The sequence below is a fragment of the Typopeltis vanoorti genome, chromosome 21 (genome assembly GCF_054136105.1).
Source record: "Typopeltis vanoorti isolate ZY-2024b chromosome 21, IOZ_Tvanoo_1.0, whole genome shotgun sequence".
NCBI lineage: Eukaryota > Metazoa > Arthropoda > Arachnida > Uropygi > Thelyphonidae > Typopeltis > Typopeltis vanoorti.
This window is the reverse complement of record NC_143569.1, coordinates 68396303-68410982: the sequence shown is the minus strand read 5'-3', so window position 1 is coordinate 68410982 and position 14680 is coordinate 68396303. Positions and strand designations below refer to the sequence as shown.

The following is a 14680-nucleotide window of genomic DNA, read 5'->3' as shown; positions in this document are numbered from 1 at the left end:
CACTTCCCCTCTGATATATATGAACTATTCAAATTCACAACACATGCAGGATATATCACATGGAAAGGGAAAATATACAAACAAATAGATGGGACAACCATGGGATGCCCCCCCCCCCTTTAGCCAACTTCTACATATAACACCTAGAAAAACTAGCTATCAATACAGCCACTCTCAAACCAACACTTTGGCTACGCTATGTTGACGATGTGCTTGCTATTTGGCCACATGGCCCATAGACATTGGAAACATTCTTAGCACATTTAAATAGCCAACATCCAAAAAATCCACTTTACAATGGAACTGGAAGCTAATAACTGTCTGCCCCTGGATACACTTATCACACATCTTCCAGATGGTTCCTTATCATTTTCAGTTTTTAGAAAACCCACACATACAGGGAGATATTTACACAAACAATTACACCATCACCTTTCTCAACAGTATGGTATTTTAAAAACGCTAACCCACAGAGCGAGAGCAACTTGTTCCAATGACAATGCTCTTACTGCTGAACTGGCTTACTTACGCAACACCTTCTTAGCCAACGGCTATAATCCCCATAAGATAAACAAAATACTAAATGCTCCTAAGAAATCACTCCTGCTATCCACCACAGAGAACTACAACAAACCAGTCACTATCCCATACATTAAAGGCACATCCAAAAAGATTTATAGAATTCTTAATAAACATGAACTACGCACCGTATTGAGACCGTGTGTCAAATTAGCAACTCTAATCCGTTCACCCAAGGACAGCATTCCTCCTTTATCACATCCAGGAGTCTACGAAGTACCCTGTTCATGTAATCAAGCCTACTACGGTCAAACAGGAAGAACTGTGAACATCCGCATCAGTAAACATAAAAGATACATCCGGCATTATCACTATGGCAAGTCGAACCTAGCAGACCATGCTCTGGATACCCCTGAAACAGACTCCAAATCTCAACAAATATGGCTGTATAAATTTGTCTAAAATCTGGGACACAGTCATCTTAAGAAAAAACTAGTACCAGCTTTTTTTTTTTTCTCTCTCTTTTTTAGGACTCTAGTCTTGTGTGTTGTCAGTTGCTTTTTCTAAAGCCTCAAAAAATTCTTCCACTTCTACCTTAGTAGAACCTTCTGTGGGACCATAGGCACAAATAAGTCTCATTGTCCAGTTCCCCATTCTCATATTTGCCCACATTACTCTACTTGAGACTGCCTGCCATTCAAGAAGATTAGCCTCGTATTTTGTGTTGAATACTATGGCCACTCCTTCTTTTCCTTGGTTGTCATTGCCTGAATATAACATTTTGTATTTATTGCTCAGAAAGATCTCACCAGTTTTGGTCTTTTTTGTTTCAGTCACCCCTATTATGTCGATCTGGTACTTATCTAATTCCTCAGCTAGCTCCATTTCTTTGCCATTCAGGCTTCTTACGTTGATAGTACCGATCTTTAACTCTGGTGATGTTGAGTTGGGGTTTATTTTCAGATTTGTTCCAGTAGCTGACTTTTTGCTGTTCGCCCTGGTTCCCTGGCGAAAACAACGGGGGCCTTGTTTAACCGGGCGACGCCCCAGCCGGCATGAAATTTTGTCGTGTTGTACCATCATTCTATATTTTGGTTTAACCAATAAGAATACAATTTGGTCAGCTAAATCCCAAATTGCCTGCCCATCCTCATCTGTTCAGTATCCAAGTAGATACCCAACAGGGTGCACCACGAGAAGGTGAGGATTGGACATTAGGTCAGAAGCCCTGGTCGGTTCTCCGCATTCCTTTAAAGGCTATGTGGAGGTCTCCTCTCAGTTATACAGCTTTGACCCTTAAGCACCCCGCACCCCATGGAATAAGAGAGAAATTAGTCGGAACACTAAATTAGCTGTATACAAGACAGTGTTCAAACCAGTTTTAACTTATGGATCTGTGAGCTGGGTCAGAAGTAAAACACTTGACCAAAGACTAGAGACCACAGATATGAGAGTCCTGAGAAAGATTATAGGCGTGAACAGATGGCATCAATGGCAATATCATATTAAAAACGAGGATATTAGGAAAGAACTTGACATTGTCAGCATCCAGGAATGCGTTAGCAAAGCTAATCTCAGGTGGTATGGTCACTTAAACAGAATGGGCGAGGAAAGATTAGCAAAACAAGTGTTCTCTGCCAGGTTGGCAGCAAAACGACCCAGAGGAAGACCAAGATATAGGTGGATTGATACGGTACAAAGTGCTTTAGACGATAGAAATATAAGATCTGATAATGTTGGAATCTTGACAAGTAACAGACTGATTTGGAGGAAAATTGTAGATAGGAAATTAATAATGATGTATTTTTTTTTCATGTAGTACTATCATATCCTGTACACCCCTTGAGGGTACATGGCAGGAATTTGATGATGATGATGAGTCTTGTGTGGTAGCTGCATCTTTTTTTTTCATCTTTTTTTTTTTTTTCAGATAGAGGGCACCAAATTAGGACTTTAGTCTTTGTGTTGCTGCTACAATTTTGTTTAATTAGTCCATTGATTACACCATGTTGTTATAGTCTCGCGTATTGTGACAAACTGTGTTTTTGTGCCCTGAAGATGCTGGTTATAACACCAGCGAAATATCAGCAATAAGTTAATGAATAATTATTTACTTATTATTCTGTGTTCTAATATATATACCTTCAAAAAATGAACAACATGTATGACGAACACATAAGTCTTTCTACATGTCAGTGACCTACAAAGATCACCTTGATATCTCTAAACCTGGATTGCTCCAGGATCTGGGTCTCCAAAAATCTCTATACTACCCCCCACCCACTCTATCCAGTGACAGGCAAAGCTGTCAGTATACAGGAGTCACACCAAGTCAGTGATAAGCTGGGAGAAATAAGCTATACATCTTAGGTGTCCTCTGGACACAACAACAACCACAAAAAAAAAACATTGAAGTAGTGGGAGTTAACTCAGTGGCAGATGTCACATTTCCATTTAAAGAAAAATGACATATATCACATTATTACTATCTCCAGATCAGAGGTAGTTGTAGCAAGATTTCTTTGCTGGAAAGGAAAGTCAATTATATTTTTGTTTTCATCATTACTTGACCCATGTGTGAGCAAGCAAACACGTTAGCAAAATAGGGCATATACAGTAGCCTAGTCATAAAGGAAGGTTTTTCATGGGCAGACTTATTTACTCACATATGGGTAAAATGAGGAATATAATTTCTTGTCAAATATAACTTACCTCCCTCCTAGGAAAAAGAAAAAATTGCTAAACACATCTAAATCATTTACTCCAGTATAGAGCCAAAAGGCTTTGATCTGGCATATGTTATTAAAATGAAGGATATTTCTAATGGATCCATATATATTTTATAACCAAATATAGAAAGACACTTATGTTTTGAAAATTACCAAAACTATTTCAAAATGTTTAAGTTTCTTTCTATATTTGGTTATAAAATATGGATGAATCAATATCCTTCATTTTCATATATACAATAACAAAATATCTAATGTACTTCTCCTTGAACACATTCACTGTAGATCAGCCCAATCCTAGTTTATTCCACTCACTCACTCATATAGTTCCTAACCATACCCTTACTCAGTTTCATGGGGGGGGGGGGTGAACCTGAGTTCTCCCTCCATCTATTATGAACTGCAAAATTTCCTTCTTATGTATACTGTAAGATCATCATTCTTTCAGAGATTTTAGACCTAGTGATCTATTCTTGTATTATTACACCCTTTCCTTGAATGTCATTGATTTTTATGTCCTTCCCCAATTTGGTGTATCAGAGTATCTGCTTGCATAATCTTGAACTGTTCATTCTTTCAATATGTTCAATCCATTTCATTTTGCATTTGAATATTTTATCTGAGTCTATTTTTAGTTCTTTACATATTATAATAAACTGAGTTAGTAGCCATTTAACCCTGAACTCAAATTCTTAAACACTTACCCTGAACTTGAATTCTTCTTTGAAAAATTTGTTACTAACTTCAGAAATTGCCTTCTGAAAGAATCCTAAAGGCCTCAGGACAAAAACTACCTGAATTAGACCTGGAAAATATCCCTAACAAAGAAAAAATATCTTTTCTATATATTAACTATCTCATTTACAAGTAAATCATATTAATTGTATAATTTATAGTCATGCAAATTTTAGTATCAATATCGGTAAAAAATAAAAAAGTAAATTTAAATCTTTAAAGAATTACATTTAAATCTGACATAATGTTTTTATTTTTATTCTATACAGGAGCTCTTACTAATGGAGACATCAAACTGTAGATGCCTCCATTAGTAAGAGCTCCTGTCCTCCATCCTACTACCACCCTTATGGCACCATTTAGTTCTCCTTCCACTGCTTAAGGAACTTATCCATTGCAAGACTTTCCTTACACAAGCAGGTTAATGACACTATTAGTTCCTCAGCATATTCCCTTAAAGCATATAGCAAAATATATCCAGCTCCACTGCCTCAGTATTTCAAAATACATCTTGAATGAAAGAAGATTAAAGAAATATACCAAATTTAATGAAAATAGGATCCCAAGCCTTATGCAATTATAAATTATTCCATAACTAGAACTCTGGGTAATTTCAGGTAATTACAGGAAAATTGGCCATGAGAACACGTGCAATTTACAGACAAAAATACTATTTGTGATGGTGGTGAGCAGTAGATGGTGTTGATAGGAGGATTATGTGGGGAAGACTGCAAGTTATATTTAGTGTGTGTGTGTGTGTGTCCTCCCTTGATGACACCTTAGATTCTCTGTAGATGTCATATAATAATAATTTTGAATTATAAGACATTTGTTTTTCTAATAATAATATGATTCTCTAAGCAGTTTGAAATAATTTGCAGTAATATTCCTTTATGTTTCTATTACTTTGTTATGTATAACATGTTGAATCTACTAAAGGAAAACATTAAAACTAGATAAACCTTTACTAACTTTCTACCTCTAATTAGTTCCCTATCAGAACTACCCAAAGGAACTTTCCTTTGGGTAGTTCTGAATTTTCCTGTACAATTTCAAGTACTACTATAAAGCTCTATGCCATTTGTACTTGATGCAAATGTCACGAAATCTTGTTTACCAGGATCAAAGAGTAAATAAGTGAGACTGTTAGACTACAAAGAAAGAAAGTGAGAGTTGATAGTTCTGGTAGGAATAAAATCTGAAAGGTGACAAGTAATTATTAATATTAGTAGTATTAGTATGGGCAACTCCAAGGAGTCCTTAGACTCATCAAGGGAGGCCCTAGCATTATGTCAAGAACAACTATTCAACATTCACACAGTATCTATCATACTTCGTCTTGAACTCATTTACAGTCATGGCACCCACAACAGACTCTGGCAGCTTATTCCACTCATTCACCACTCTCCAAGTAAAAAACCTAGCTCTAACACCCTTGCTAACCACACTCTTGTCCAGCTTCCATGAATGGCCCCTAGTCCTCCCACCTCCAGTCCTATTCTCAAAAATATCTTCTGAATTAATCTTATAGAAATCCTTCAGTAATTTGAATGTCTCAATCATATTACCCCTTTTCTGCCTATCAACCAATTTCTGCAACCCACAAATCTTCAACCTGTTCTCATAAGGTTCATTCCATAGACCTGTTATCATCTTGGTCACTCGTCTCTGGATCATCTCCACCTCCTCCCCATCAAGAAGAAACCCTGGTGCTCAAATTTGGGCACAGTAGTCTAGGTGGGGTCTTATCAAGGCTCGATACAGAGGAATAATAACCTGTCTGTCTCTGCTCGTCAAAGTATTTTTCAGCAACCAAGTGATTTGATGAGCTGATTTAGCCACTTTTTCAATGTGCCGCCTTCCACATTTGGATTACTGTGCTCAGGTCTGGTCACCTGGATTCCTTGGAGATGAGGAGGTTGTGGAGATGGTTCAGAGGAGAGTGACTAAGTTGGTGAGTGATGTAAAAAATGCTCTCTACATTGATAGATTGAGAGCTTGTGGATTCAGAGGTTGGTTGATAGGCAGAGAAGAGGAGGATATGATAGAAACATTTAAATTACTAGAAGGTTTTTATAAGACTGATGCAGGGGCAATATTTCAGCTGTGTGATAGTGATGGAAGAATAAGAGGTCATCCCTGGAAATTAAGGAAAAGTGTGGTTAACAAGGGTGTAAGAACGAGGCTTTTCGCCTGGAGGGTGGTGAATGAGTGGAATGCATTGCCTGACTCAGTTGTGAGTTCTTCGTCTGTAAATGAATTCAAGAAGAGATATGATAGATATTGTTTTGATAGCTTGGGTCTCCTGCGATGTGTCTACTGACTCCATGGAGATACCCGTAATAATAATAATAATAATAATAAAATATACCAATATCTTACACTTCATAACCATGTTATTTTAACTAAATGTTAATGGCATTGCAATTTTAATAGGCACTTCTCATCCAAGTCTTGGTTGATGCAAATATAAACCATGCAGAATTGGCTGGCTAAAAAATTATGATGTGAGAAAACACTGCAACAGACAGTGATTATTAAAAGAAACATCAAGAATAAGGGGAGAAGATTTTCCCATTGGTCACTTCAACATGGCCAAAAAATCATTAATATTTGTGAGACAGAAGATACGATCAGAACATATGGCAAGGCTATTGGTGTAAGATAGAGAAAAAGCAGAACAAAATATACATCAGTTGTTATATGCTTGTGGATGCAAAAGAAACTGTAAATGCAATGCATCAGCAAATTAACTCAATGAAAATATGGTGAGTAATCATTATGTCAGACTTTAGATATGGAAATATACTCTGGTACATGGGGAGAGAGGAAATTCAAGTTATGCAGCAAGTGAGGAATGACAGCACATAATGAAGAAGATCCATGATTTGAGAGTGCAAAATCTGGAGAAAATATCAGAGATTTTGCTAAGAGCCAAAGCCATTGTGACTTCAATTATCAGGTTCAAATCACAGTCTTAACCTGGAAGAAAGCTAAGCATATAGATGTCTCAATTAAGAAGAGGTATAAGTGTGTAGACTTATAGAACAGGTCAATGTGACAAGCTTTTAAGTATGGTTGGAAAGTGGTGTCATTTCATCAGAAAAAGCAAAAAAAAAAAAAAAAAAAAGCATTATACACTGTATAAGGGGAACATGATCAAAGGAGTAAGTAACAAATTTTCTACATGGAGAGTGGGTCGTGAGTGAAATGCACAGCCTGATAATATGGATACACTAATAAGTTTAAAGCACTGTTTGATGATGTACGTACCTCACTAATAACTAATATTATGAATTATTATTAATAATAATAATGCTGGGATATTGTGGAAAAGCAATATTAAAGTGCATTCCTACAGCTGAAGGAAAAATCATGTGAGAATCAAACGAATGATTAGAGTCAGTAATCAGAACCAACATACATCCAGTCCAACCACTGTGTTTACGTGATATGTTTCAATATGCTGAGCGCCTCTTGTTTATTATTTTCCTTACCTCCATGGGGTACAAGACTCATCATGGGAGGTCAACACAAAGTTATCATACCACTCCTTAAACTTATCCACTATCTGCATGTTCACTACCCTCTCAGGTAATGCATTCTGTGCTCCAACCACTCTCCATGCAAAAAACCCACTTCTTGCCATTTTACTCAACACTCCCTTTTGCAACTTTCAGGGTCCTTGTCCTTGCTCCTTCCCCTCATTCTACCATATGAACACTTCGCAACCATATGCCTGGGGAAAGGGTGTCTTAGGTTCGATTCCGATCAACGACGCGAGAAGCTTAAGGATCCTCCTCAGCCATAACCAAGTTAGCCGGTCTTGGGCATGGACAGCAGGGTTTCCCCCCAGTTTATCGGGGGTTTTTCTTCCCGCAAGCAGGCAAACCGGCCCCATGAACACACACGGATACAGTCAGGAATACTTAAGACAATCCCTCCAGCCATAAGTCTGAATTGTCATCTATGCTGGTCCCGAGTCCGGATAAAAATAGGGGGGGGGGATTGAGGTGGCGCCATACCTCCCCGTAAAAGGGGCTCACGGCCGTTGAATCACCATATGAAATGAATGAACCATATGAAAAATCTCATCAGTATTAACACGATAATAACTCTTCAACATGGCCAAAAATCATTAATATTTGTGAGACAGAAGATACAATCAGAACATATGGCAAGGCTATTGGTGTAAGATAGAAAATATGCAGACTGAAGAGTTTTGTGTCTGTCCTCATAATCAACTTTATGCAGTCCAGATATCATTTTTGTTATCCATCTCTGCATCCTCTCCAAGGTTACTTCATTCTCTTCAAATGCCAGTGACCAGATCTGAGTACAGAAACCAAAATGTAGTCTGATCAAAGTTTTATACAATGGGACAGCACACTTTTATCTCTCATGGTCAACGTTCTCCTCAACATTCCCACAATTCTCTGAGAGTCTTTACAACCTTTGCAATATGTCCTTGGAACTTCAAATCTCTATCCACAATCACTGCAAGATCACTTGCTTCCTCCACTTCTTCCAGTATAACTCCACAAGTGAGTGTAAAATTTTTGTTGTTGTTCTTTTATGTTCTCTCTTCTGTTCTCTCTCTCTCTTGCTTTTTGCTGTTTACTTATTTAGTTTTTTTTTATGAGTGTTGGATTCTGATTATGTAGATATTAGAGTAATTATTATTTGCTTCAGAATCCAACATGATCTTCCATCACAAAGGCTACATTTGTAAATATTATTTAATGTAAATAACTTAAATTATAATTCGATATCATGTAATTACCTTAATTATATCTAATATTTAATTGTTTAATCAAAGATATGTGTTAATAGTAATAAGATTCTGTATTAAATATTATTAAGCTATTTTATTTATTGTTATGTCAATATTATAAGAACTTGTATTTGTAATTTAACTACGCATTTATTGAAATGCAAATATTCTATTTATTCTTGTTTGTGAAAGTTTAACATTATGTAATAACTGAATGTAGTGGTATAACCTTATGTAACGTTAGCGAAAATGTTTACGTTTATTTGTTGTCGTGGAAACGTGTGAAATAAACGAGCGCGAGTGGAACAGAGCGAGGGCTGGAAAAAGAATAATAAAAAAATATAAGAGGTAACAAGAGAGAGTTGGAACGGAATTTTGGAACTAAAAGGTAGCAAGGAGATAAACTAGAGAAGTAGAAGTAAATAAAAGGTTCTTAAGGGTAGGAGTTGAGTGGATATTTTTTTATAAGTGAGCAAGGACGAAACGAGCTTTATAGTTAGCTGAAAGTATAATCAGCAGTAATAATGAAAAGGAAATTAATACTACAATCGGATAAAATAAAAAGCTGGATGTTTAAGGAAGAATTCTGAATGAACCCGGCTATTCTAGAATTGTGGCTTATTTCCGATTTGCCCTAAAAGGAACCTCACGGTGTTTAATTAGTTTATGAGTGGTAACGACGATAGTTGACATACCCTGTAATTGAAGTCTAGAATTCTGAAGTGCGTTTGATAGTGCTTTAAGTATAACCGTGGATAAGTCTTGTAGATGTGTTTTTATTAAGTAAGATAAATAAGTTCCAAAGGTTTGCTCACAACATGATTGATGTATTAGGAACTATTTCCAGTAAGGTTTATCATAGTGTATTATTTCTATGCTTGAAGAATTGTGTGTTAATTACGCTATGCTTAACGCTACTTTAACTGTGGAAACTCTTTGTGAATGAGAGTTGGAGATAAGAATTGTTTGAAAGATATTTTCAGCTATTAGTGCTTGTAATATTTTGAACTTATAGCATGACTGAGAATTGTGTGAAAACTGACTAGATTGGATGTTCCATTATATTAATTTAAGTGTAGAAACTTTGTAACCCAGAAGCTGAGAAAGTACATATGAAGACTTGGAAGATTGTGCTATTGAGATTATCTAAACTTAATGTTTGACTTGTTTCTAGTATATAGAAATTAGAAGTAAAATTTATGTATGTGTTATATGACCTATATTAAATGTTTCATTTGTTAATCTAACTATTGTATTTGCCTGAATTTCTTTTTACTGCACCGTTCACAAAAATTCGAGTCTAGCGGGAATCCCAGAAAGAAAGTAAATACTTCGGCCTGAATGAATGAAAAGACTGCTAACTAACTTTGAATTGATCGTACTATTTCATATAGACTTATCTAAGGATAGAGTGGCACAGTATAATAGAAATTTCTCTACCCTTGGATTAGTGATCAATTTACAATTAGTTGTGTTTTATTTTATGAAAGTGTCTTGTAACAAGATGGCGGATTCAAACACAACATGAAGAAAACAACATCACAACAATGAGTGAGTGGCTATCAATTTTATCTTGAGCTAGCCTTATCACTCTAAGCTACATGTAGATATCTCTGATACCATGAGAATTCTGGAAATTTATTTTTATTTAATGACTGTGCCACCAGGATATACTACGTTCAATTAAGAACCTGAGTCGTGGCTATTCTTCGAATTCTTTGCTCACAGGTTCGTAAATTTTTTTAGAGACAGTGCATTGTGTAAAGATCAGGCAGTATTCCACATTAACAAAACAAAATATATTTATTTAAGTCAATAGCAATTATACAAGATAGTATTCTACTATATTAATCTTCCTTTAATTGCATCCTATGCTACAAGTTATAATATTGCAACATATAATATACATTTTCAACCATGCACATAAAGCAATCATGTTTAAAACTAGAGTTACGAGTTTTACAATTCTAATCGCAAACTTGCAATAATTTGCTCAATCATACAATAAATCTCCGATTCTAGGCTTCTTAATCTGGGACAATGAAAATTTCTAACTTAGCAATGTCTTATGGACTCTCAGCCAATCCTCTACAAACTCAATAAAAATATGATAAAATCTACTCACAGTTCCTTTTCTGCACACTTAGTTATATCAGTCCCTATATCTTTACCGGTTCCATAGACTGCTCTTCTCTCCTAACACTCTGCCCTTTCATATACAGTCACATAGTCGTCGTCGTTCGGTGGCTTACTCCCGGGTCATGAAGCACACTGTCGCCGGCATTTCCCGGTCGATTGCAGGTGTCCAGTGTCCAGTGCATGATGCAGGCTCATTTACTCACAGTGCATACTGGTACATCACTCTGCTCCTTCGGTGCTTCTCCTGCCCACAGGCCATGTTCTCCGACTTCAAACAGACCGACGATCTGCAGCAAGAAAATGGCATTCCCTTGATCGTCTTTTCTTTCTTCGAAGGCTTCCTATATAAAACTCTGAGAGTCCCTGGACTAAGGGTTGGAAACCCCCGAATATTCCCGCACAAACGGTTTTGACCTTTATCAATGGTGGTGGGAATTCAAAATTTTGGATGACCTTCATGTTATTCACTCTCAAATCGCACTGGCAACACATCGTAATCCTGTTAACTGAAAATGGAGCTGTTTCAGTACTACACCGCTTTTTATGACATTGCCTTTGAATTATACATCTGGCTAAGATAGAAAACAACCTAAAGCACTTTTCTTGTTTACAATCCCTGAACAATTTAATGTTATTCTCTTTAAGTTCACTACCCACATGGGTTTTTACAAAAAATAAGAATGCAACTCCAAATAATAGTACACAATATACATTTTATTAACAAGATTTGTGACATCTCTAAAAGTCAATGCAAAAGGAAAGAATATCTTCAACTGCATTGAATTTTACAGCAAGTATGAAGCATCCTATCTGTAGATCCCAAATTTTAAAACTTTACATTTAGTCGCAACTGATATTCCCAATTGTTTGTCCACTTTTCCAGCCTATTCAAATCCTCTGGAACAGCCAAAACATCACCACTATTACTAATAACCCTTGCAAACTTCACATCATCTACAAACAACTGAACATCTCTCTGTAGTTCTGTGACAATATCACTGACATAAACATTGAACAACAATGGTCCCAGTACTGAACATTGCAGAACTCTACTTGTAACCTTTCTACTCCCTGATATCTACCAGAAAGCCTCTGATATCACCAATCCAATCCACTAACCTGATATCCAAACCCATATGTTGCAACTTAAAAATCAATTTGTCATATCCTGTCAAGTTCTTCTGAAAAAAAAAAAACTGTATGCCATATGCTTATCTATTACTCTTGTTTATTCTATTGTAAAAAGTTACCAGATTACTAAAACAAGAGTGTCCTTTAACAAATACATGTTGGCCTGCATAAACAATACTGCATCATCTGCCCAATTCTGTATACAAGCTATGACCAACTTCTGTAAACTAAACTCTATAAACAGGCCTATAGTTTAATACCTCCATTCTACTGCCACTCTCATGCAATGGTACTATCTTACCCTCCTTCCATTCACCAAGAACCTGTCCCATTGCAAGGCTTTCGTTTAAACAGCCAAGTCAATGGCATCAGATCCATAGTACATTCCCAGAAAACACATGGTGAAATTCCATCTAGATCCCTGTCTTATTAACATTCAGTGTACTCAGTACTTGGAATACATCTTCCTTCACTTCTAACACTTCATCACTCATTATCCCTCTAGGAAAACAGCTCAACTATGTCATCTGCTTTGGTTACCTGATTCCCATTTCCATCCAGCACGGTAATCTTGTCCACTATCATTTTCCTCCTACTTGCCACATAAAAAAAAAACTATTCATCTTCCTTAGGATTCTCCTTGGATTGAAGCACCAGTCTCCTCTCATATTCTAATTTTTCTCTCCTTACAATACTAGTCATTCCTGAACTCTATAATTTTCATGCAACTGTTCTCAACTTCTCCCTTTATATGTCTTCCAAAATCTCTTTTTCTTATGCAATTTGCCTTTTATTTCTCATCACCCATTTGATTCCAAATTGCTTTATCTTATTATTGTTATCCCAAGACCCCATGGAGTCAAAGACTCATCTAGGAGGTCCTTTTGTCATACACACAGCTCATCATATCATGCCTTAAACACACTCAAATTCTCTGCAGACACTACATTTTTAGGCATTCCAATCATACACGACTCTACATACAAAAAAACCTGCTTCTCACTCCCCTGCTCATACTCTCCTTATACAGTTTCAAGGGATGTCCTCTGGTTCTCCCCTGATCTCTCACTGTGCTGTAAATTGCATCTTCTCAACCTTTCCTCATATTCGACATTCCAGAGACCAGAATCTACCTTAGTAAGTCATCTCTGGATCCTTTCCAACATCTCTTTATCCTTTTGAAAACCAGGTGACCAAATCTGTGCACAGATGTCCATGTGTGGCCTAATCAAAGCCTTATACAATGGAACAAGAATCTCCTTACTTCTACAAGTCAGTGTCCTCCACATCATTCCCAGAATTCGTTGTGTTGTCTTCACAATTTTGGCAGTATGTCCCCTATATTTCAGATCAAAATTATTACACTATTATCAAAATCGATCAAAATTAGAAGGGATAGGTGGTTTGGACATATACTTCGACATAATGGACTTGTGAAAAGAATAACTGAAGGAAAAATAGAGGGGAAAAGAAGAAGAGGCAGACCAAGGACAAGCTTTCTTGACCAAGTCAAAGACAGCACGGGTTTGAGGAGTTACAAGGAGGTTAAGAAGAAAGCCAATGACAGAGCAGAATGGAGGAAATTGCTGCTGAGCTACCAGTCCCAAGACTGATGCAACTGATGATGATGATCCACTATTACCCCAAGATCTCTTATTTCCTCCACCTCCAACAATATATCCCACCAAGCATAAATTCTACATCCCATCTTTGTTTCCCAAATTTTAAAACCTTACATTTTGCAACATTTAACTAGCATCCACATTCCTGTGTCCATATTCACTCAATCTATTCAAATCTTCTTGTAAAGTCAGAACATCTTCTCTACTCTTCATAGTTCATCCCAACTTTGCATCATCTGCAAACAACTGAATATCCTCCTCCAAATCTTTGCCAATATCATTAACATACATACAAACATATGTTATCTTCTTCACACAAGGTAAACAATCTGCCATTACTGTCAACAACTTTTTCTTCTTAAGTATCTCCCATGCACTAATGGTCCCCTGATCCTTCAAATTCTTTAATCCAATGTACTCCTGCAAGACAGTATCTAAGTCTATGATAGTTGCCTGCCTTATAATTTCACATAATTTTTTTCTGTTTTGATACCTCCACATGCCTATTCATCTTCCAAGTCAGGACTACATGGTCACTCTCACAAATGGGGCAGGTATGACATCTGTCACAATCAGATCCTATGACCAAGTCCAAAACTCTTGATCCTCATGTTCCCTCCACCACATGCTGCCTAAGACAGTTGTCCTTCAAGAAATCCAAAAATTCAGTTCCCTTATCCTGCAAGCTATCTCCTTTGCCCAGTTTATATAGGTATAGTTGAAGTCCCCCATAATGATCCCTTGCTTTGCACTTGCCAAATTAATCTGCTAAACATTTTCGGCTCATTACCAGTTATATCCCTGGTCTGCAGTAACATCCTACTAAATATCTTTGTCTTATAAACATTACTTCTATTATATGTGAGTATATCTCACACGATATACTCTCAAATCCATTAGTGTTACCTCCACTGTGATTCTCCACCCTGAGAGGAAACAATTCATCTCTTATCATGAGCAACACTCCACTATGTTTACCTTCCCCATCCTACCAAAATGTGCTATATCCTTCAATTTCTATTGCTATTATA

General features: G+C 36.7%; 1 protein-coding gene across 1 annotated transcript in view; it reads right to left on the bottom strand.

Annotated features, from left to right (window-relative positions):
• Positions 1 to 14680, bottom strand: part of LOC150094948 (guanine nucleotide exchange factor DBS-like) — a 500966-nt gene that overhangs the window by 414554 nt on the left and 71732 nt on the right. The window contains exon 5 of the mRNA XM_090411335.1: positions 3953 to 4066. Coding sequence (XP_090267461.1) covers positions 3953 to 4066 — 114 coding nt within the window. The remainder of the gene's footprint in view (positions 1 to 3952; positions 4067 to 14680) is intronic.